This window comes from Martes martes (genome assembly GCF_963455335.1).
Source record: "Martes martes genome assembly, chromosome: 1".
NCBI lineage: Eukaryota > Metazoa > Chordata > Mammalia > Carnivora > Mustelidae > Martes > Martes martes.
The window spans coordinates 198090209-198113274 of NC_137888.1; the positions used below are offsets into that span (position 1 = coordinate 198090209).

A 23066-nucleotide genomic window follows, 5' to 3' on the forward strand; every position below is an offset into this window, starting at 1 on the left:
GGGGAGAGGGTGCAGGGTGGGCAGTGCACAGAGGTTCTATGGTGCCCTTTGTGTCGATTCCTCCTCCTTGTGAAGAACGCCTGTGCTTTCCACATAGGCCCAAAGAACTTCACTCTGGGTCTACTTCAGGTGGAACAAATCAGCTTTAGATCATGGGGCTCTACGTAAGGTTTCTTCTGCAGAGAAGGTAGTAACGCTGCTAAAAATTGTTAAGCATGAAAACGCCCAGGAAGACTTGTTCCAGTCCTGACTGGCCCAGGTGAATTCACCAGGGATGCCGCTCTTTCTCAGGGAGGATCCCAAAGATAACTTCTCTGATGTGGGAATCAATAAAAGGGTTTGTTAGTCCCTGGTCTATGAAGCATCTGGGCCTTCAAAATTCTAACCCCACTACGGTCCAGAGGCATGCTGATCCTCCTGGGAGCTAAGAGCTGAAGTCAGGGTACTGGCCCTGCCGCCTCCAAACTTAGGGATCATAATGCCTTGCTTGGATAAAGCCAGAGTAAGCTTGGGGTGTCCTGAGGGGTTAGGACCTGTGTGCATCTTTCTAGGACCACTCAGAGCCGAGGGCTGAGAGGGTGGGGCATTCTTTTAGTTTGGGAACTATGGGCTTCCGGGCGTATGGCCAGGCATTGCCCAGAGCCCAGGAGACCTCTCTCCATCGGGACCATCGTCCCATTTCCCTACGGCTTCGGTCTTCTCGACTCTCCCGAAGTGCAGAGAAGCCTGCCCTAATAGAACAGGGCTGAGGAGCCCGTGCCCGGCGCGCTTCACACCAGATCTGGCTTCGGACCATAATGTCTTATCTTGCCCCAGAGAGGGGCCAGCCGGCGGCATAGCTACTGGGGGTACCTGCCGATTCCTTCCGGGAGCTACTGGAGAGATCCCACTGACAGATCAGTCTCGCGCTCAGCCCTAGGAATCTCATCTGTCGTTAAGCCCCGCCCCCATGTCTCGTCCAATCCAGACCCAGCTCCCGGGCTCCGCCTCCACGTTCCTTATTACCACTTCCGGTTCGCTCCCGGAAGTTGCGCTGTGGAGCCAAATTTGAAGCCCGCGGGGACGCGGGGGCGCGGCCGCGAAGCTGGACCCGTCGAGGTTTCCTTGGCTGCCTGATCCCCTTTAGATCAATCATCATGCCTATCCGTGCGCTGTGCACCATCTGCTCCGACTTCTTCGACCACTCCCGAGATGTGGCCGCCATCCACTGCGGCCACACCTTCCATCTTCAGTGGTGAGTGACCACAGTGGCGGGGCCGGGCTCTCGGCCTTGTACGGCGACAGAAGTGGGGGGTGTTGGGTCCCCCGGCGGAGCCCAGACAGGTGATTAAGACGGCACTAGACTGATTCCCACGGTAGGTTCCCGACCTGAGCAGAGGCGGGTCTGGGCAGGCTTCCCGGAGGAGGTAACAGCTGAACTGAGTCGAGGGAAACAGAGTTGGTTCGGTGAACATAAAGTTGGAGCTTCCTTGATCCGCTAGCAGAGAGATGTGACTTCAAAATTATTAGTCCGGGCAGGGGTGACTTTCGCCAAATTAACGAGGGCTTTTATTTCTTTGAGATAACCTGGTAGGCCTCTGGCTATCCGACTTGTGGTTTGGTTGATGGTTTGGGATTATTCCACCCAGAGTCATCTCTTTGGTCGGACTCCTCAGTGTATTCACTGACGCCAAGAATCCCAAGATAACATGGAAGGAAGGGCAAGGGGGCACCTGGTTGGCTCAGTTGGTTAAGCACCTGCCTTCGACTCAGGTCATGATTTCAGGGCCCTGGGACGGAGCAAGTCTGCTTCTCCCTTGCCCTCTGTGATCTCTCTCTCTCTCTCTGTCAAATAAGTAAATAAAATCTTAAAAAAAAAAAAAAAGCCAAACAAACATGGAGGGCAAGGAGATGCTCCCTAATCCAGCCATCCTACTGACCCTTTGAATGTACAGCTGGTGAGGAAAGATTCCCTTAGCATCTGTGGACTGGCTGATTCAGAGCTCTTTTTTTAATAGTGAAATATAATTGACATACCGTATTATATTAGTTTCAGTTGCACAACATACTGATTCATCAATTCTGTACATTTGTCGATGCTTACCATGATTTAATTGTGGTCACTGTCTGTCACTATACAGCAGTATTTTTTTAAAAAATTTATTTATTTATGGGGCACCTGGGTGGCTCAGTTGGTTTGGTGACTGCCTTCACCTCAGGTCGTGATCCCAGGGGCCTGGGGTCCAGCTCCCCATCAGGCTCCCTTCTCAGTGGGGAGTCTGCTTCTCCTTCCACTCCCTCTGCTTGTGCTCTCTCTGTCTAATTAATTAATTAATTAATTAAAATATTTTATTTATTTATTTGAGAGAGGGAGTGAGAAAACTGCAGAGGGAGAGGGAAAAGCAGGCTCCTTGCTGAGTAGGGAGTCCAGTGTGGAGTTTGATCCCAGAACCCTGGGATTATGACCTGATGGGAAGGCAGACACCCAACCTGCTGAGCCACCCAGGCACCCACCATACAACAGTATTACTGAGCATATTTCCTATGCTTTCCTCTTCCTCTCCATGACTTATTTATTTATTTATTTGTTTGTTTGCTTTTTTTTTTTTTTTTAAGATTATTTATTTATTTATTTGACAGACAGAGATCACAAGTCGGCAGGGAGGCAGGCAGAGAGAGAGAGGAAGGGAAGCAGGCTCCCTGCCAAGCAGAGAGCCAGATGTGGGGCTCGATCCCAGGACCCTGGGATCATGACCTGAGCTGAAGGCAGAGGCTTTAACCCACTGAGCCACCCAGGCAACCCTGTTTGTTTGCTTTTTAAACGATTTTATTTATTTATTTGGCAGAGAGAGAGATCACAAGTAGGCAGAGAGGCAGGGAGAGAGAGAGGAAGGGAAGCAGGCTCCCTGCTGAGCAGAGAGCCCGATTCGGGGCTCGATCCCAGGACCCTGGGATCATGACCTGAGCCGAAGGCAGAGGCTTTAACCCACTGAGCCACCCAGGCACCCCATGACTTATTTATTTTATAACTTGAAGTTTGTACCTCTTAATTCCCTTTATCTATTTCCAGAACTTTTCCATCATTCCAAACAGAAACACTGTATCAATAAATGACAACTCTCCATTACCCCTCTTCCCCGTTGCCCCAAAAACCTCTATTTTACCCTCTGTCTCCTTGAATTTTCCTATTCTGGGTATCTTGTGTAAGTGGAATCATACAGTATTTGTTCTTTTGAGTTTTGCTTACTTCTCTAAGCGTAATGTTTTCAAGGTTCATCCATGCTGTAGCATGTATGAGAATTTCATTCCTTTTATGACTAAAATTCGGTTATATGGGAATACCACATTTTATTTATCCCTTCATCTGTTAAAGAATGTGGGGTTGTTTCCATGTTTTGGCTACTATGAATAATGCTACAATGAACTGGTGTACAAGTATCTGTATAAGTGCCTGCTTTCATTCCTTTTGGGTTATACCCAGAGGTGGGATGACTGGATCATATGGTAATTCTATGTTTAATTTTTTGAAGAACTGCTTTACTGTTTTCCCCATTGACTGCACCATTTTACATCCCCATCAGCAGTGCACAAGGGTCCAATTTCTCTATATCCTTGTCAACACTTGTTATTTTCTGTTTGTGTTTGTTTGTTTTTTTAATAATAGTTATCTAATGGGTATTTTTTTTTGATGTATGTGTGTTTACAGCCATCAACTTCCCTTTTAGCATGCTTTCACTGAATTCTGTAAGTCTTGGTATGTGGTGTTTTCATTTTCACTCATCTCAAGGTATTCTCTAATTTCCTTTATGATTTCTTCTTTGATCCATCAGTTGTTTAAGAGTGTGTTAATTTCCATGTATTTGTGAATTTTCCAGTTGTTTTTTTTTTTGTTGTTGTTGTTACTGGTTTTCAGTTTCATTCCATTGTGATCAGAAAAAACACTTTGTATGATTTTAATCTTTTAAAACTTATTGGTACTTGTTTTGTGGCCCAACATATGATCTATCTTGGAGACTGTTCCATGTGCACTAGAGAAGAATGCATACTCTGCTGTGATTGGGTGGAGTATTTGTGTGTTAGATCTAGTTGGTTTATGTTGTTTGAGTCCTCTCTTTCCTTATTGATTACCTGTCTGATTATTCTATCCATTATTAAAAGTGTGGGTCATTGACTTCTTCAACTTTTATTGTATAGCTGTCTATTTCTCTCTTGAATCCTGTCCAATTTTCTTCCATATATTTTTTTTGGCTCTGTTGTTAGGTACATGTGTGTTTATAATTGTTATTTCTTCTTGGTGGATTGTACCTTTTATCAATATATAAACTCCTTCTTTGTTTTTTGTACCTTTTTTAACTTGAAGTCTATTTTGTCTGACAATAACACAGCACTTCAGCTCTCTTTTTGTTACCATTTTTTTACTTATTTTGCTTGGGATTCATTATGGTTCTCTAACTTGTGGAATGGTTTCTGTAATTAGTTTTGGAAAATTATCAGCCATTATCTTTTCAGGTCTTGTCTCTAGTTCATTATCTGTTTTCATGTTAGTTTCTCATTTGTTATAACAAATTACTACTAACTTGGTGGTTTAAAACAACACAGATTTATTATCTTGCAGTTCCAGAGGTCAGAAGTCCAAAATGGGTTTACCGGGTTATAGTCAATGTTTGTAAGTAGATATATGCCTTTCTTAGCTCATGGCCCCATTCTCCATCTTCATTTCTCTCTGTATGACTCTGACACCCCTGCTTCACTTAGGGACCCTTGTGATTACATGGGGGCACACCTGGATAATCTCCCTGAATAATCTTGTTTTGTTTTGTTTTTTCAAGATTTATTTATTTATTATTATTATTATTTTTAAAGATTTTATTTATTTATTTGACAGAGATCACAAGTAGGCAGAGAGGCAGGCAGAGAGAGAGGAGGTAGTAGGCTCCCTGCTGAGCAGATAGCCCGATGTGGGGCTCGATCCCAGGACCCTGGGATCATGATCTGAGCTGAAGGCAGGGGCTTTAACCCACTGAGCCACCCCGGACCTAACATGGAGCCTAACATTGGGCTCTATCCCTGATCCCCCTGGGATCAGGACCTGCGCCGAAGGCAGACACTCAATCAGCAGACACTCAATCGCAGACACTCAACCGACTGAGCCACCCAGGACGCCCCCTGTCTCGAGATCCTAAATCACATCTGCAAAATTACTATTGTCATATAAGATGAAATATTCACAGTTTTGAGAAATTAGGATATAGACTTCTTGGGGAATGTGCATAATTCCACCTAATACTTTTTCTTTTTGGAACTCCTTATTATATGTATGCTAGAGCTTTTCACATTATTTTCTATATCTTTTACCATCTCATGTATTTTTCTGTCTTTTTGATTCTTAGTGTTTTTTCTGACCTATCTTTTCATTTTACTAATTCTTCAACTGTGCGTAAACTGCCATTAAACTCCTCCATTGAATTCTTAATTTTGGCCATTTATTATTTTCGAATTTCTGTTTGGTTCTTATTAAATTCGGCCATGCCACCTTTTATTCTGTAGTTCTCTACTGATATTTTTTTTTTCTTTTCTAGGATAAACCCTACCCCCACCACAGGGCTCAAACTCACAACCCCAAGATCAAGTCACATGCTCTACCTACTGAGCCAGGCACCCCTCTACTGATATTTTCAGTCTTGATTTTTATTTCCTTAGCATGCTGTGTTATATTGTGTCTGACAGTTTCCATATCTGAAGTCTTTGTGTGTATGTTCTGGTTTGCATGGGTAGTGCTTTTTCCCTTGTCTATTTGCTTTTTTGAAAAAACTAAAACGGGGGCGCCTGGGTGGCTCAGTGGGTTGAGCCTCTGCCTTCGGCTCAGGTTGTGATCTTAGGGTCCTGGAATTGAGCCCCGCATCGGGCTCTCTGCTAGGCGGGGAGTCTGCTTCCCTACCTCTCTCTTTGCCTGCGTCTTTGCCTACTTGTGATCTCTCTCTCTCTCTGTCAAATAAATAAATAAAATCTTAAAAAAACAAACAAACAACCTAAAACATTTACTTTATGTAATTGGAGTCATACATAATGTATCTTTTGTATCTGGCTTCTCTTCCTCCATGTTATATGTATGTGATTCATCCATAATGTTGTTCTTACATGTAGACTCACTCATTCTCATCGCTGTATAGCATTGCACTGTGCCTGTGTACCTTTGAATTTATCTCATGCCTAATATATGGAAAATTATTTACAGAAAAAAACAGACCTGGGATGATGGTATTACCTTCCAGAAAGGACTCTGCTTCTCCCTGGTCCCTGGTGGGAGAGTCTACTAGTAGGAGATTAATTAGAGTTTAAGGCTTGAGGTTTTGTTGGACCACTCAGATAGATGAGGTGAAGCTGGACTGTGTTTTGCTTTTACCACAACTTGCATTTACTTCTAGTGTACCCTTACTCTGAAAGTGTAGCCCTTTGGAGTCCTAGCTTAAAGTGGGGGTGTTATTGGAATCCCTATCTCTGAGGGACCCTGGGCTTTGGCTGTTGCTCCATCCTAGTCAGAGCCTGGAATGTTGACAAAAGAGCAGCTCGGGTCAGGATGGCCACACCAACAGGGCCAAAAAAGGGCCGACTGGTCAGAGTGTTTGTACCAGTGAGGCCCCATGGGATGTGCTGTCCCACTGTGATACTACCCTCCTTTGTGGTCAGGCATCAGGTTGAGTAGGAGTAAGTCAGATGCTGTTGTGGTCAGGGTGACTGCCTGGCCTGTACATCTCTGCCCAAGCAAGAGCTCACCAGTCTGCTTCTCTGCTTCCCATTCCAGCCTAATTCAGTGGTTTGAGACAGCACCAAGTCGGACCTGCCCACAGTGTCGAATCCAGGTGAGGGCGATGGGGTGAAAACACCTTTTCCTTGCTGGGGAGGAGGAATGAGAAAAAATCTCTGAAACTGAACAATATCTTTGACCTTTTTGGACCCTCATGGTTTGAGACTGATGAAGCCTTACTTGTGCTTTTGAGTGGCTCAGGAGACCTACTTGTGCCCAAGAATAGCTGGCAGATGGACTTGTTACCTAGGCTGGTCTTCACCTGGCTAAATTTGACCTCCTTCCTTGCCTTTTCCCATCCTCAGTGCCCAGCACCTAGAGTTGGGGTGTCTTTTGAACAGTTACCACATGGGTCTATGGTGACATGACTTCAGTAACCACCAAACCAGTGGCACCAGCGTGGGCCACCTGTAGGGTTATGGAGCTCATCTGATTCCAAGGGATGTGCTGTGAAAAGTTAGGCCTGAGAACAGGCCTGGCTCCATGTTAAGCAGCATGTCCATTCCTGTCGGCCTTGCACGTGACTCAGCTATACAGTCATACTCTCTCTTGTCCTTTCATCCAGGTTGGCAGAAGAACCATTATTAATAAGCTCTTCTTTGACCTTGCCCAAGAGGAGGAGAGTGTCTTAGATGCAGAATTCTTAAAGGTACCTGGGATTTATGTCATTCTACTGCACTGCAAGCCCTCTGAGAATTTACCCTCTGCTCCCTCCCAGAGTGGGTGTGTAAACTGTGGAGATAGAGTCTGGAGGGAGATTTGTAGAGGTTTCAAGGCAGAGGGTAAGAGAGCAAAGGAAAAGTGATGATAAAGACCCAGTCATTGGAGAGAGACACTGTTGGGGAAGAAGGGAGCCACGTGACTGTGAGCCTTCGCCCTTGGGATTTCAGAGCGATTCCCACCAAAGGCCAGAGTGTCTCTCCTCAGGTTCTCTCACCTCGTGGAGGTTGTGCAGCCATCCTTTCCAGCCCACCTTGCTGCTTGGACAGCTAGAAACCGATCAGAAAACTCTTCTAGTCCTCAGCCATGGAGGATGTGTGGACCCATTATTCACAAACCTGGCTGTGCCTCAAAACTGTGGGGAAGCTTGGTATATATCCAGTTGCTCGAGTCTTTCCGGGACCAGGAATGGAGGGCAGAACCACTGGAATCAGGATGTGAGCCAGGGCAGAAACCCACCATTCCTCCTATACTTCTTCCCTTCAAGTCCAAGATTTAACTTTCTTTGTATACCGGGGGACTGAATTGGTCAAAACCTCTTGAGGAAGTGGGATTGGGATTCACAATGCACCTGGACACGAGGGTTCATTTGCTGGGCATCTGTCAGCCCAGGGTTCATTTGGCCTTGGCCCCGGGTTGCTGTGATGTCCTTGGAACCTTCCTGCTTCAAGAACGTAGAGCTTTTGTGCTTAAAGCCAGCACGTTCATCGTCATGGTAACTGCTCCTGGTTTTAAGCTGTGTCCTCCCTGTGATAAAGACAACAAAGGCAGCTCCCTTTCTTTCTGGCTTTCAAAGCCAGCTCTAGGAGACAGAGAGGCAGCATCTTGAGTAGTCTGGAGCAAGGGCTTACAGGCACCTTGCTTAGGTGTAGGAGGCAGGTAACTTTGGGGAGCTTTGGGTTGGTGTCTGTTCTCTGGCAGCCCGTGCATGCCCTTCTCTACCCACCATTTGCTCTCCAGGATATTCTGCCGACACTGAGCCACCCAGCCACCAAAAGCTTTTGCCCTAGAGTCCTGGGTGGGGGATTTTGACAGAAGGGAGCTCATCCCTCTACTGGGGCTGGTCTTTAGTATTGGTCACCGGTGAAATGCTGAGTCTCATGCTGACCTGGAAAGGGTGATCTGGGGGAAGCTTTGCCTGAATTCCATCCAGCACCACGATGAACCCTTGGCCAAGCCTTTCAGTTCTTCAGTGCTTGGTTTTCCTGCTTATGGAAAACTTCTCTTGCCCATGGGGGTGTTGAGTGCTCTAAACTCCTGAATGGGAGCTGGACTCATTTCTGCCCCAGCCTCTCAGTGGTTCTGTGGCAATGGCTCTGTAACTTAACGCCCGGGCTTTGAGAGGTTCATTTGACCCTCACAATAGTCTGGTTAGAGCCTAGCACGTGTGAGGTTTCATCCAGAGACACGAAGTTGTCCCAGCTTACCTGCTTTATTAGGGTTGGAAGATTTGTGGTACACAGAGCCAGCTCAGAGCTTGGAGAGAAGTAGACTGTGGAGCAAGCAGGACCTGGGTAGAGGGAAGGAGTGGTGACCCAAGGTCCTTAGCCCTCCCAACTCTGTGTCCCCAGTGAGTGAAGCCCAGAGAGTGTAAGGGCCAGCACAGGACCAAGGAAGTGATGGAAGCCTCTGCTGTGAGACTGATCCCACAGGTCCAACTTCACTTCTCTTGCCCCTTTCTGGCCCCTCTCTTGCCTCGTTCTGCCTCCTTCCCTGTCCCAGGGTCTTGTACTTCAGATTATTTTCCTCCATCTTACCTACTTTTTAAAAAAAGCATAGAGATAAAAAAGCAAGACGTATCTCTCCACTGTGGGCCTAGCTTGGCCATGACATATATCAGGGTCTGTGCCTCCCTGGACCTGCAGGCCTCATTGTCCCCTCCTGGATCTCCCTGCAAGCCTTTGGGATGCTGTGTGGAAGCCAGGTATGATGCCTTTCTGCTTCTTATTGTGGATATTGCCTTGTAGAATGAACTGGATAACACCAGAGCCCAGCTTTCTCAGAAAGGTGAGTTAGTAAGAGACAAGGGGTCCTGGGAAGCCCCTGACCTCGGTGCTTGGGGGAGAGGCCCTGGGAAGAATGGTTCCAGCCTTCTGGCGAAGCTAGGGGCTCTCCCTGCTTTGTACAGCCAAGAGTTTTGCCAGCTCTTGTGATTGGCAGGAAAGGGGAGGAAAGGGAGGTGCCTCAAGCTGTCCACCTAGGCCCGACGAGCTTTCTCTCTTTGTCTGAGGACAAAGAGAGAGCCCCAGGACTGGGGCTGGGAAGGGACTACCAAATGGGACAGACTATTTCTAGGAGAGAGTTTGGCTGCTGAGTTTCGCAGGAAACCTGCTTGAGTTCTAAGATGATGAATTAACTAGACCCTTGGGAATGGAGAGCAGTGAAATCTTTACTCAAGTAGTTCTAAGCAGCAGAAAGAGGGTCTCATCCCATGCATGAAGAGACTCTGGCTTAGCTTCCCTGGCTTGGTGTGTGCCAGAGAGAGAAGCAGGCCACCCAGCTTGCTGACTGGAGACTTGTTCCTTACGTGGCTCTGGGGTGCGGTGCTGGAGCCCAAGGGCTCAGCTTCTTACACTGATGAGTGAACAGGCCTTCCCCCTTTCCACCCCTGCTGCAGAGAAGGAGAAAAGGGACAGTCAGGTCATCATTGACACCCTGCGGGACACGCTGGAAGAGCGCAACGCCACCGTGGAATCCTTGCAGAAGGCCTTAGACAAGGCTGAAATGCTGTGCTCCACCCTCAAGGTGGGTCCCCAGGTCCTATGGGCACAAGTCGGTTGGGTTCATCTTCTGCTTCTGCCTTGGTCATTACCTTCGTTTGTGCGGTTATAAAATGGAGGCAAATCCCTTCTTCCCCAGGCCACCCATATTGTACCCATCCAGCCCATAAGCAAAGGGTCACATTGGCCGTGCTTACGGATTTTGCGCCAGGTAGTATGAAGAGGTGAGGCCTTCCCGGCACTTCTCGGAGGGTCAGCTCAGCCAAGACCTCAGTGAGGTTGGACCTTGTTTCCAAAAGTGGTTTGTACTCCACCAATGAAGCCAAACTGAGGAACCTTCCATTAGCACTCTAGTCCTTGGCTGGGCTGCTCTCTGGAGCCAGATCAAACAGCATCCCAGGGAGGAGCAGGGGGCCTTTGAAGTCAGATGTGCTGAGCTGACCGAGCAGATCAAAGCCTGCAGAGCAAGGCGCTCTAGACCCAGATGAATTTTGTATCAGGCTGGGTTGGTGAGCCTCTTGCTCTCTAAGGGGCATGAGGCGATTGATCTGAACCTGCAGTTGATATTCTGGCCTCGTAAGAAGGAGCAGTCCTTGCTGGATGCCATTTGAAAGGGAATGGGAGCCATCTTTGTGAACAGACAGAGCCCCAGGGTGTTCGTTGTCTCTGTTCCTGCTTGGTGGCTGGGTTGGATCACGTGGCGTGGCCAGTGGGAGGGAAGGAGTGAATCAGTACTTGACCGCAGAGCGGGCATCTTCAATGGCATTCCCAGGTCAGAGATGGAGTGCTTTTGTGCTGAGGGTAGCTTGGCCCACTGCCTCTGGTCCAGCTCTCCTATCCTGATTGGTAACTGTCCTTGGGTCTAGATGGTGGATAATGAGACCTGGATTTGTGTTTCTTCAGCTGCCTACACAACATGCACCCTGAGCCCTTAAGCCATGGGACCTCGGCAGCCCACAGTGGGCCTCTAGATAGTGGGATGTGCCTGGGGTAAGACACATCTCAGGAGGAAGCAAGCAGGGAGGTGAAGGAGCAGCTGGTGTAGGGCCTCAGAGCAGAAAAAGCAATGGGGCCCAGGAGCCTTCCTCCCGGGGGGCTGAGGACACATGGTTATCGGCATTTGGAAAAGTGGACAGTTTCAGAGTAGAGTTCTCAGGATGACTTTAGCCCTGGTGCCTGGGATCCTCCAAGCGACAGGTGGGCATGGGTGTGTTTGCTGTGCAGAAGCAGATGAAGTACTTGGAGCAGCAGCAGGACGAGAGCAGGCAAGCCCAGGAGGAGGCACGCCGACTCAGGACCAAGATGCGAACCATGGAGCGGTGAGCCCGGCGCTTGGACCACCCTCAGCTCACTCCTCCAGTCCTGGGGCCCAGCTCTTAGGACTGCAGTAGGGCTTGGATCACCTCTGAGGCTCAAATCTCCATCAGCCATGTGGAGCTCAGGCCAGCAGGGTGTGGGCCCTCGTATCCTCACTCAGCCTTGGGGGGTTCTTCCACTTGCCATGGGGCCCCTGGCCTCAGTCCTCCCCCTTTCTGTTGCCCGTGCCCCAGTGACCTGGCAGGTCTTTGGCTCCAGAGACCCTTCTCCGGGGATCCCTGACCTTGAGGACCTGTCAGCACCTGTTCTTCCCCAGCGGCATCCCTGCAGCTGCATTCGGCTCTGCTGCGGGGCCTTTCTTTGGGTAGACCCGCCTGCTAAAGCATGCTGGCAGGCCAGGCTGTCACCATAGCAACAGCAGCAAAGGAGAGCAGAGCTGCACTGGGTACCTACCCATCAGCCTCCAGATTCTAAATGTCGTGGGCTGGGTGTTTTTCAGGATTGAGCTCCTGCTCCAGAGCCAGCGACCCGAGGTGGAGGAGATGATCCGAGACATGGGTGTGGGACAGTCCGCGGTGGAGCAGCTGGCTGTGTACTGCGTGTCCCTCAAGAAGTGTGTCCTCTGGCCCCTGTGGCCCAGTCCAGGAGCTAAGCCACAGCACCCTCTCTGTTGCCCATCTCTTACAAAGCAGAGCAGGCTGAGTAAAGGGGCAGGCTCTGGAGCTATCCTGCCTCAGTTGAACCGTGACCCCATCTCTCACCATGTGGCTAGGAGTCCGTTTCTTAGCCTCTGACCAGCTTCCTGCGTGGGGATAGTAATAACTTGCCTCATTGGGTTACTGAGAGAATGAGTGTGAAGAGAAGTGAAGCAGGCTCCCCACTGAGCAGGGAGCCCCATGTGGGGCTTGATCCCAGGACCCTGGGATCACAACCTGAGCTGAAGACAGATGCTTAACTGACTGAGCCACCCAGGTGCCCCAGAAGTGTTATTCCTAAGCAGACTGGCACCATTCTCTGAGCTATAAGCCCCATCGTGATAAATGAAGTCTGTTTCCCATCAGCACTTACCGACTCTGCCTAACTTGAATCAGAAACTTTGCTCAGATTCGCCACTACTGTGGATGTGAGGTTGTGGAGAAGGGGCCACGTGGCTGACAGGCGTGGAGGATCCAGATGTCTCCAGTGAGGGCCAGGTGGTATAGGGGCCTCTTCCTGAGACCCTAGTGAGGGCGGGGCTTCATGCATACCCTCTCCAATCACCAGGGCCTGTAGGACAGGCAGGGAACAGAGACTCCCCCTGCACCTTGCAGGACCCTCTGCAGCCCCACCCTGTTGGGCTCAGGGGTCAGAGTAGGGAGGAGACCTGGCTGAGGGGACAGCCTGGGCTCTATGTTTGTTTGGTGCCAGGGTGCAGTCTGACCAGCAGGGTGCCCCATTCTGACATCCCTTTTCCTGGCCCCCTCATAGAGAGTACGAGAATCTCAAAGAGGCTCGGAAGGCCTCAGGGGAGCTGGCGGACAAACTGAAGAAGGACTTGTTTTCTTCCAAAAGCAAGGTAACAGTGGGGAACCAAAGGTGAGGGGCGTGGTGGCTGTCCTTTTGTCGTGCTCGTTCCTGTCCCCTGAGCAAAGGCGTGGGCCCTGATGGTACAGCAGACTCCGTGGGGCCATTGGGTGGCCCACAGGGACTGGTTACTGGGCCCCAGTTCTGGCTCTGTGGCTTGTCCACTTAGGGTAGCTGGTCACACAGGCACCCCCCCCCCCAGCCGTACATGTACATTCACGATGCCATCTATTCTCCCTGGCCTCTGGCACCTCTCGGCTGGAGAGCACAGATCCTGAATGTGACAGTGTCAGAGGCCTGCTTTTGTCCCAGGCCTAGAGTAGGAGGAACATACTTGGAACCCGGTTCTTTCAGCACAGCTGCTTTATCTCTAGGCCTGGTGCCTCCATGGGCTGTCGGGTATAGAACACAGCCCTAGTTCCCGGGCAGCTCCAGATGGGCATGGACAGGCCCCACAAAGCCAGGGTCTCCCCCTGTGTCCTCAGACTCTTCTGGACCCGGGACTCCCGTGAGCGTGTGCTGGGTAGCAGCAGGTGGGGGCAGAGCACATGGCCGCCTGCTGGCCTGGTCTTTACTCCCTATACTTTCTTATAGTTGCAGACAGTCTACTCTGAACTAGACCAGACCAAGTTGGAGCTGAAGTCGGCCCAGAAGGATCTACAGAGTGCTGACAAGGAGATCATGGTGAGGGACATCCCTGGCCAGACAGGAATGAGGAGTTGTTTGTGCATCCTCCGAGAGCCTAGGAACCTATGTCCCAGTCCGTGGCGGTGGTTCTGGTTTCCCTGCATCCTCCTGGCTCAGAGGGGGTCAGGATGTATACCTTGGCCCTGATTTGGAGCCTGGGCCTCCTCAGTAGGGGACAGACAGCACCGTGGGTCTTCTCCTACAGCATGTCCTGTACCTATATCCCCAGGGACGTAGCCTCACCACAGGAGAGACTTCACCAGAGAGGGGTTCTGAGACTGGATGATCCCAGGGGTTCCAGATGTTGGGGGTTCAGGCCTTGCTCTGCTCCCAGTGGGCTTGCCTGTTGTGCATGTAATCCACGTCCTTGGCCGTCTCTCTGGGCTTGCTGCCTCAACCTTGCTTTCACACTCTTCTCTTTCCTTCCCCAAGAGCCTGAAAAAAAAGCTAACGATGCTGCAGGAAACCCTGAACCTGCCACCAGTGGACAGTGAGACTGTCAACCGCCTGGTTTTAGAGAGGTTTGTTGACTTTCTGGGGTGTGCAGGGGTCATAAGCTGAAAGAACTCCCCGGAAAGGGTCTTCACTAATCCTGGCTTTGGTTGGGTGGGTGGTCCGTGTGGGCCTGAAGACTGTGGGCCTCCTGCCCTGGGACATAGCCAAGATGTAGTTGGAAAACAGCTTTGAGGCAAGCTCTGGGCTCTGACAAGGAAAGGTCAGCCAGAGAGGACCTAGGGACAGGCAGGGAAGGGGCAGGAGCGTTGACTGTCCGCACGCTTCCTGTTTATGGAATGCTTACCAAATGCATCTGTCTGCCCCAGATTCTGAAACAAACATGAAACCAGTCACCAAAATAAATTCCCCACTGCTCTCAGGAATGTGTGCATTACAGCTGCCGGCAGGGGGAGCCAAGAGGCAGAGGGATGGGCATCCCTGCCAGGACCGGCTACCCATTCCTCCTGAGTATTTCACAGAAGCTGACCAGCTAAGAGCACCTCAGGGCTGTCCTGCCTAGCTGCCCAGCTGCTGGCCCAGACGGAAAGCATATAAGCCAGTGGCCCAGCCTTTTATTTGAGTCACTTTTCAATGTCCTTTGGAAAATCATTATGCTCCTTCTTCCTCACATACAATCAGTTGCTGGAGTCTGCCTGGCTAACCTCTGTGGTGCCTCCTGGCCGGATCCCTGGCCACCACCTGAAGGTGAGGCTGGTGACCATCCTCCGGCTTCTCCTGTCTGCCCAGCTTATCAGCTCCTGGGCTTCACGTCATTCCCTCCCCCACCAGACACTCCCAGACCTCTCGACACCGTACCTGAGGCACTCATGGGACCAGCCCGTGTGCACACACCCGGCGATGAGTAGACCAGGAGCCACATCTTGCTCTGTGTTCCTCACTACCTGCTTCCTTACACGAACATTCCTCACCAGGGAGTGAGTGCCAATAAGCCAGGGTCCTCTCATTCTCATCGTACCTTTAGTTCTTCAACCGTACTCTTTCCTTTTTACCTCAGACCCTCCAGTGTCTCTTCATGGAGCTAGAGCTGCCCGCCCACCCGTCTGGGTTGGACTGAGAAACGGCTGTGGGAGTGTGATTTTTTGTGAGGTCCGGTGTGTTGCTGATTTGGACAAACTAGACTCCGTGTCTGGTCCTTCCTCCCCACTCCATTCTCAGAGCCCAGTGGCCACGGCGGCTTGAAAGCTCAGGTAGCACAAGGGCTCTGTCAGGAGCCTGGCTCGTGAAGATCTGATAGTCTCAAAGGCCATCTCATGTGGTCAGGCATTTAGAACTCAAACTGCCTCAAGGCAGGAAGTAAAAATCCTTTTCCTAGGCTGTCACTCCAGGCTGCTATCTACAAGTTCCACCGTCCTCCCTGCACTTCCCACTCCATGGGCCTCAGGGCATTTCCACACACCTGTGCTCTGTGTCTGGCATTCACAGTGAGGGATGCCTCCAGGCTCCCTGGGACTCTGCATACCTGCTTTTGCTTACTTTCTTTACCACTCCACACCAGAATGAGGCCCAGACTTCGGTAGCAGGTTCTCACTGAGGGCGCACTGCATGTCAGGCCCTCTCAGTCCTCTTGGAGCTCATGGTCCAGTAGGGTAGACAAACTGGGGGGGGGGGGTCAGATGGCGAAGCCCCAAAAGCCCTCCGATCTGCATGCCCCAGTGGGCTCCCGGCCAGGGACTCAGACCCTCACAGGACATCCCTCTGTCCTTGAGCAGTGGGAGTAGGGCTTTGGACACCCCCGATGACAAGGTCCCTAAAGGAAGGATGTTCTTGGGGCTGCCCTGCCACTCCCCGGAGTTCTCTGACCACAGGAGTGCCACCAGGCCTGGATAGGCTGGAAAAATCCTAATAGCTGCAGTTTTCTAACAGAATACCACCAGCCCTCATTATAAAGGTAACAACATACTCATCATTGAGAATTTGGAAAATACGGACTTAGCAGAGGTCACTGTTGACTTGTGATATATTTTCTTCAAGTCCTTTCTCTCTATGTTGGGAAAGGTGGCGGGGGGGGAATGTGTATGCACCAATACTGTACTTTCCATAGAATTGTTTTCCCGAATTACAGTGGCAAAACATACCTGACAAAATTTACCAGCATTTTCAAGGGCACAGTTCAGTAACATTACATACGTAATGTGGTTTCATCTCCACCAGCCACCTCCGGAACCCTTTTCATCTTGAAAAACTGAAACTCTATACTCATTAAACAATAACTTCCATTTTCCAGCCCCCAGCACCCACCACTCTACTTTGTGTCTCTATGATTCTGACTACTCCAGATACCGCATTTAAGGGGAATCATTCAGTATTTGTCTTTTTGTGACTCGGCTCAGCGTGATGTCCTCAGGGTTCACCCATGTTGTAGCAGGTTGGATGTGGCCGGATGTGGCCAGGTGGCCGGACATCTGGGTTGCTTCCACCTTTTAACTGTTGTGAGTATGCAGCTATGAACATAGCTGTGCGGATATCTCTTTGAGATCCTGCTTTCAGCTCTGGATGTATATCCAGAAGTGGAGCGGCTGGATCATATGGTAATTCTATTTTTAGCTTTTCGAGAAACTGCTGTACTATTTTACACGACAGATGTACCATTTTATATTCCCACCAACAGTACACAAAGATTCCAATTTTTTTCCCCCAGGATTTTATTTTTAAGTCATCTCCATACCCAATGTGGGGCTTGAACTCATGACCCCGAGATCAAGAGTCGCCCACTCCGCCCATTGGGCCAGCTGGGCATCCCAGGGTTCCAATTTTACCACATCCTCACACACTTGTTCTTTTCTGTTAGTTTGGGGTTTTGTTGTTGTTTCTAGCAACCATCCTCCTGGGTGTGAATTAGTAGTTCATGGTAACCTTGATGTGCATCACCCTAATGACCAGTGACGTTGAGCATCTTTTCATGGGCTTACTGGCCATCTGTAGATCTTTTCTGGAGAAAAGTCTATTCAGGCCCTGGGCCCAGTTTTGAACTAGCTTGTTTGTTTTCTGTTACAGGGCTTCAGTTCTATCTATCTATATTCTGGATTTTAGTCCTTTACGAGAGAGATGATTTGCAAATAGTTTCTTCTGTTCTGTGGATCACCTTCTTACTCTGTTAACAGTGTCTTCTTTTTTTTTTTTTAAGATATTATTTGTTTATTTGACAGAGACAGAGACAGCAAGAGAGGGAACACAAGCAGGTGGAGTGGGAGAGGGAGAAGCAGGCTTCCTGTGGAGCAGGGAGCCCGATGCGGAACTCGATCCCAGGACCCTGGGATCATGACCTGAGCTGAAGGCAGACGCTTAACAACTGAGCCACGCTGGTGCCCCATGTCTTTTTTTTTTTTTTTTTTTTTTAAGATTTTATTTATTTATTTGAGAGAGAGAGAGAGAGCATGGGAGCAGGGGGTGAGGGACAAGCAGACTCTGCTGCAAACCTAGAGCCCAGTGGAGGGCTCGATCCCATGACTCCAAGATCATGACCTGAGCCAAAACCAAGAATCAGATGCTCAACTGACTGAGCCATCTGGGTGCCCAAACAGTGTCTTTAGATGCACACAATTTTAAATCTTTTTGGAGTCCAACTTGTCTGTTTTTTCTTTTATCACAGAGTTTCATATTACTTTTTAAATGTCATGTATGAGCATTTCCCCATGTTATTAAGTTTACTCTCCAAAAAACATGAGTTTAATGTCTGCATCATATTCAGGCTGTGAAAGTGCCAGCCCTCTGGGGAGTCATTTGACCATTTCCAATATTGTGCCATTTGCCGTCACCATCAGTCTGTGGGCACATCTCTGGCCCCTTGCACTACATTCTGACAAATGAAGCTGTTTGGTCAAAACGCAGCCTTTTGTTTGTACACTTGGATTTTGTGTGTGTTTTGCTTTCTTCCTTCCATGTCTTGAAGACTTTCACTGGTCCCATGACTGAAGCACTAAACCAAGTGGTTTTTTCCATAGAGATTCAGGCTTCCTTGCAGGGTGGCCCTGAGCCAGATGTGGGCTCCAGACCCCTGGAACCAGGCCATCTCTGATGCTTCAGGGACTGTTGTCCTTCTGGACTGCCTCGGTGGTCCAGAGTAACCAGGCCAACTCTGCCTATAGCCCAGCCCCTGTGGAGATGCTGAGCCTAAAGCTTCGCCGACCAGCCTTTGGTGAGGACATTGACCTCAATGCCACCTTTGATGTCAACACCCCTCCATCCCAGGCCTCCAGCATCCATCATGGCCGTGCCAAGAAGCTCTGCCAAGAGATAGCACGGTAAGTAGTAGTCCCCGGCCCTGTCCACAGCCTCGAGGGAGGATAACGAAGAGGTCTCTGCTGGCCCTGCCCTTGTCACTCCCAAGTGGCTGACAGGGCAGTGAGGGTCACCTGGGGTTGGCCCTGACTTTGGTTCTGACCACCTCTTCTTCTCTCTCCTGAGTTCTTCTTTTGCTTGTTTTAGTCATCACTATCACCCTTTAAGCAAATGTGCTATGATGTGAGTTGGAGAGTACACAGGGGTCCCAGTAGGGTCAGGTCTGGGTTGATGATGTTGGGGGATGTGTGTGCTCCCCATACCTTGAATGCCTGCCCACCAGAGTCCTGAACTTCCTCTTCTATTGTGTGCCTCTTGGGCTCATGCTTAGGACCATCTCAAATCATGGAGCCCAGGACTCTACCACCTAAGGGGGTGTCCCATGGAGCAGGTGTAAGAAGCTGTGGGGAGCTGCAGGGGGCTGGGTGGGACCTGTATTAAGGGTGAAGAGGACTGGGAATACCTCCACGGGCATTCCTTAATCAGAGACTTTGGAGATGAGAGAAAGAAATCAAGGTGTTAGGCAGTGAAGGTGGAAGACTACTGGGGAGAGGGCAAAATGGAGAGCCAGCTGGGCTCGCCACCTCTCCCTGCCCTCAGGGCTAGAGATACCTATGTCATACGGCGTCAGGCGTGGTAGCCGTGGAAAGCAACCCTTGGGCATATGGGCTGCTGTCGGGACCTACAAGTGCCTAGGGCACTGGTTTCTTGATGTTGTCTCTTTTGCTATAAAGGGTAAGACATTTCTATCATCTTTAGGACCTAAAGGGAGAGTGGGGGAACCCAGGATGTTTCCACCTTGGATCCGCCTCTCCAGGGCCAAACTTGCAGCAAGTGGAGACTCTTCCCGTGGTCATCATGTAGCCTCACCACAGGCTATGAGGGCAGGAGTGGAGGGCTCCAGAGCTGACAGGCCCAATCTTGGCTCTGTCCTCATGGCTTTGAGAAGCCACATGGTCAGAGCTACGTTACCATCCTTTTACCCACCTGGGTAAATACCAGGAGAGGGTATTCAGCTGCTAGTGTCCCCAGGAATTGGATGGAAATACTGTGTCTAGTTCTGGAGCTGGGAGTGAATGGCCACGGCTTGGGCCATGATCAGTTCTCCCCCCAGACCCTGCCTGCACAGATTATCTAGGAAGATGGCCTAGCTCTGTGTAATGAGAACACTTTCTGAGCTCTCAACCAAGGGTCTTATGGAGCTGGTGGCCCCTCTCTGGGCAGATGCGGCTAAGCCTTAGCTCACGAGGTGCCTTCTGCTTATATGGACATGACTGGGTTTCCTCCTGTGGGCGGTGAATCAGTGGGGCCTCCAGCCCTACAAAGAGCCCAGGACATGCTATGGTGCCTGAGGCCTTGGGGAGCATTGGAATTGGCTTGGCTTCAAGTGGAAGCCACAAGACTGGAAAGTGTTTCAACTTCCCCCTCCCCACTCTGGCAGCTGTGATCATGTCCAGCTGTTCAGAGACCTGCATGTGGGGTGGGGCTGACCAAGGGGACTTGCCCAGCACACCGCCATTACAGAAGCCGTGCCCTGTGGTGGCTCCCTAAGGGCTGTGTGCTGAGCCTTGTTTGCCTGGCCTTGTGTCTTGCTCACCTGCCTCTTTCCTTCATGTCTCGCTCTCGCAGCTCTCCCATTCAGGACATCCCCAAGAAGATGGCCAAAGGCCCCAAGCAGGTAAGGCTTCCCAGAAGAAGTCAGGCAGTCACTATCCAACTCTTGCCACGACTGAGTGTGAAGCTGGGCTGCTGAGGGGGCAGGGTCTTGCCAGAGCCCTCTCACTCCTGGCCCAGGACTGAAACACTTCGGAACTACCTGGGAACTCTCCTCATTATCCTTTCTGCATCTGGGTGAGGTGCCAGAGGTCCTGGTCCTGTTCCACTGCCACTGGGCTCATCAGGTCTGGCTTTGGGGTCTGCCCTCCAGGAGTCCCAGCTCTCACTGGGTGGCCAGCGCTGTGTGGGAGAGCCAGATGAGGAGCTGGCCAGTGCCTTTCCTGTCTTCATCCGGAATGCTGTCCTCGGCCAGAAACAGCCCAAAAGAGCCAAGGCAGAGCCCTGTCGCAGCACAGATGCAGTGAGTATGGCTTCCCACAAGGGGCAAGTGCCAGTGCTCTTGGGTGACCAGCCCCCTAGCCTATTAGCCTGGCCCACTCACTTCTTCCTTCTACCTTAGGTAAGGACAGGCTTCGATGGGCTTGGAGGTCGGACAAAATTCATCCAACCTGTATCCTTGTTCTGTAACATTGGGCGGAGCTGAGCTAGCCACACCGTCCCTCACCTGTACCCCCAGCCCCCAGCCTGGAAGTGGCTACAGTCTCAAGTGTGCAGAGCTAGAGTAGAGTAGAGTAGAGTAGAGCTGCCCAGCCCCCAAGCTTAAGCCTTTGCTGCCCAGTCTCTTCTTTAGGCCTCTTCCTTGACATCTTCTTCAGACTGACACGTCAACGATCCGCCCACTGCCTGTGAAACCCAAGCCCAAGACTAAGCAGAGAGTGGCGGCAAGACGAGCACTCCCTCCCTCCCAGGCCAAGCTGGACACCTTCCTGTGGTAGTGAGAACAGTGAGCCAGATCAATGGCCGGATATTGTGCCTCCAAGTTATAGGCCAGGACTGGCTCAGCAGGGGACATGGGGGGGCATGGCCCCTCTTCCAGGACCAGCCCCAAGGGCAAGGGTAGACAAAAAGATGGGGATGAGGGTGAGGCCCAGAAGCCTTGCTTTTCCTGCACTCACCCTGCCTGCCCCCCCCACCCCCACCCCAACTGGATCTACCATACTGGGCCTACATGTGGCTGCTGAAGTGAGACCAGCAGAACTTCCTCCTTGTTGGAGGCTCCTGTTCATAGCCGATGTGCCTGGGTTGCTGCAGGTTCTCGAGACTAAGGTCTTTTGTTGACTGTATGGACCAAAGTGCCTGGGGCTTCTTGGGCAATTTCAGCCTACCCAAGCTTCTGCCTGCTTCTGACTTGCTGCTAGGCATGGTCAGAGCTGAGCAGGATGGGTATGGTGGTAGGGAGAGGATGGTTGGAGGGGGAGGGGAGATTTCTATGTAAAATAAAAAAGATAGAATCTTTTCTTCATGGCTCTGGGAGTATATATTTGCATCAACCTTTGACAAACCATTTGGCATAATTTTCTAAAATGGGACCTTCACCTAGACTCAGACTCAGTAGCCCTACCCTGAGGCATGTGCCCCCTCATAGGGCACCAGGAGACCCCAGCAGGAATGAGATCACTGCAGTTTGTTTTTTTTTTTTTTTAAGATTTTATTTATTTATTTGACAGAGATCACAAGTAGGCAGAGAGAGAGGAGGAAGTAGGCTCCGTGCCAAGCAGAGAGCCCGATGTGGGGCTCCATCCCAGGACCCTGGGATCATGACCCGAGCCAAAGGTAGAGGTTTTAACCCACTGAGCCACCCAGGCGCCCCTAAATCACTGCAGTTTTGTCCACAGTCTCTAAGCTGGGCATAGGCCAAATGCCATAGGCTGGAAAGCAATTAGGTAAGCAGGTATAGCCATACAGGGAACTCCCAGCAAGCAAAATAAATAATCTGTGACCTTTGGGTCTTAACTTCAAGAGCACTTTCTCCCAGATATCCCCTTGTGACCTCTAGCTTGGCTGAGGTCTCCTACACTTCTCTTTCTCACTACTGCATGGGGGTTCATCTCTTTCCGCGGGGCCCAGCGTGGGCCTGGCACAGGGAATGAAGGTGGGTACCCACGTGCTTCAGGCTGAGCACGTCCAGGTGCCTCCAGCGCATCTGGAGGGGCCACACAGAGAGAAAGTAATGCTCTTCGTGATGGGAGCCAGATTCCTCTGCTGCCACCTTGAACCAAGGAGGTTTGGTGAGGAGAAGCGCAACATCGAGTTAGGGTGCCCTCTGTGGTTGCCTAATAGGCTTCCAGGCCAGCCGAGTGATCTCAGCAAACTCCCTACCTCTCGGGGTGTCTCTGCTCCTTTAAACTGGGGACAATAGCCCTAACCTCCCAATTGTGGGAGCCTGATGAGTTAGCTTCGCAGGTTGAGAACTTACGACCCTGAGGAAATAAGTCAGACTCCAAAGACAAATACTGTATGATTTCACCTAAATGAGGAATCTAGAATGGGTAAATTCATAGAGACAGAAGGAGAATAGAATTGAGGTTACCAGGAGCTAGAGTGAGGAGAAAAGGAGGAGGAGTTGTTACTTAATGGTTAGAGAGTTTCTGTCTGGGGTGGTTTGTTTTCTTGCTACATAAACTCCCCCAACCGTTTATTTATTTATTTGTAAGGTTTTATTTATTTATTTGACAGAGAGAGACACAGCAAGAGAGGGAACACAAGCAGGGAGAGTGGGAGAGGGAGAAGCAGGCTTCCTGTTGAGCAGGGAGCCCAATGTGGGCCTCATTCCCAGGACCTTGAGATCATGACCTGAGCTGAAGGCAGATGCCTAACAACTGAGATGCCTAGCAAACTGAGTGGGATGTCTGGGTGGCTCAGTT

The 23066-nt window shown here is 50.3% G+C and overlaps 1 protein-coding gene across 1 annotated transcript; it reads left to right on the top strand.

Annotated features, from left to right (window-relative positions):
• Window positions 1-1033: 1033 nt before the first annotated feature.
• Window positions 1034-21666, top strand: TRAIP (TRAF interacting protein). The gene is made up of 15 exons (XM_080812974.1): window positions 1034-1234; window positions 6782-6839; window positions 7350-7433; window positions 9472-9511; window positions 10122-10249; window positions 11449-11543; window positions 12041-12154; window positions 13009-13096; window positions 13699-13788; window positions 14224-14312; window positions 18393-18548; window positions 20215-20263; window positions 20513-20662; window positions 20762-20812; window positions 21018-21666. The coding sequence occupies exons 1-15, from the start codon at window positions 1137-1139 to the stop codon at window positions 21135-21137; spliced, it is 1410 nt and encodes a 469-aa protein (XP_080669100.1). The 5' UTR covers window positions 1034-1136; the 3' UTR covers window positions 21138-21666.
• Window positions 21667-23066: the final 1400 nt, after the last annotated feature.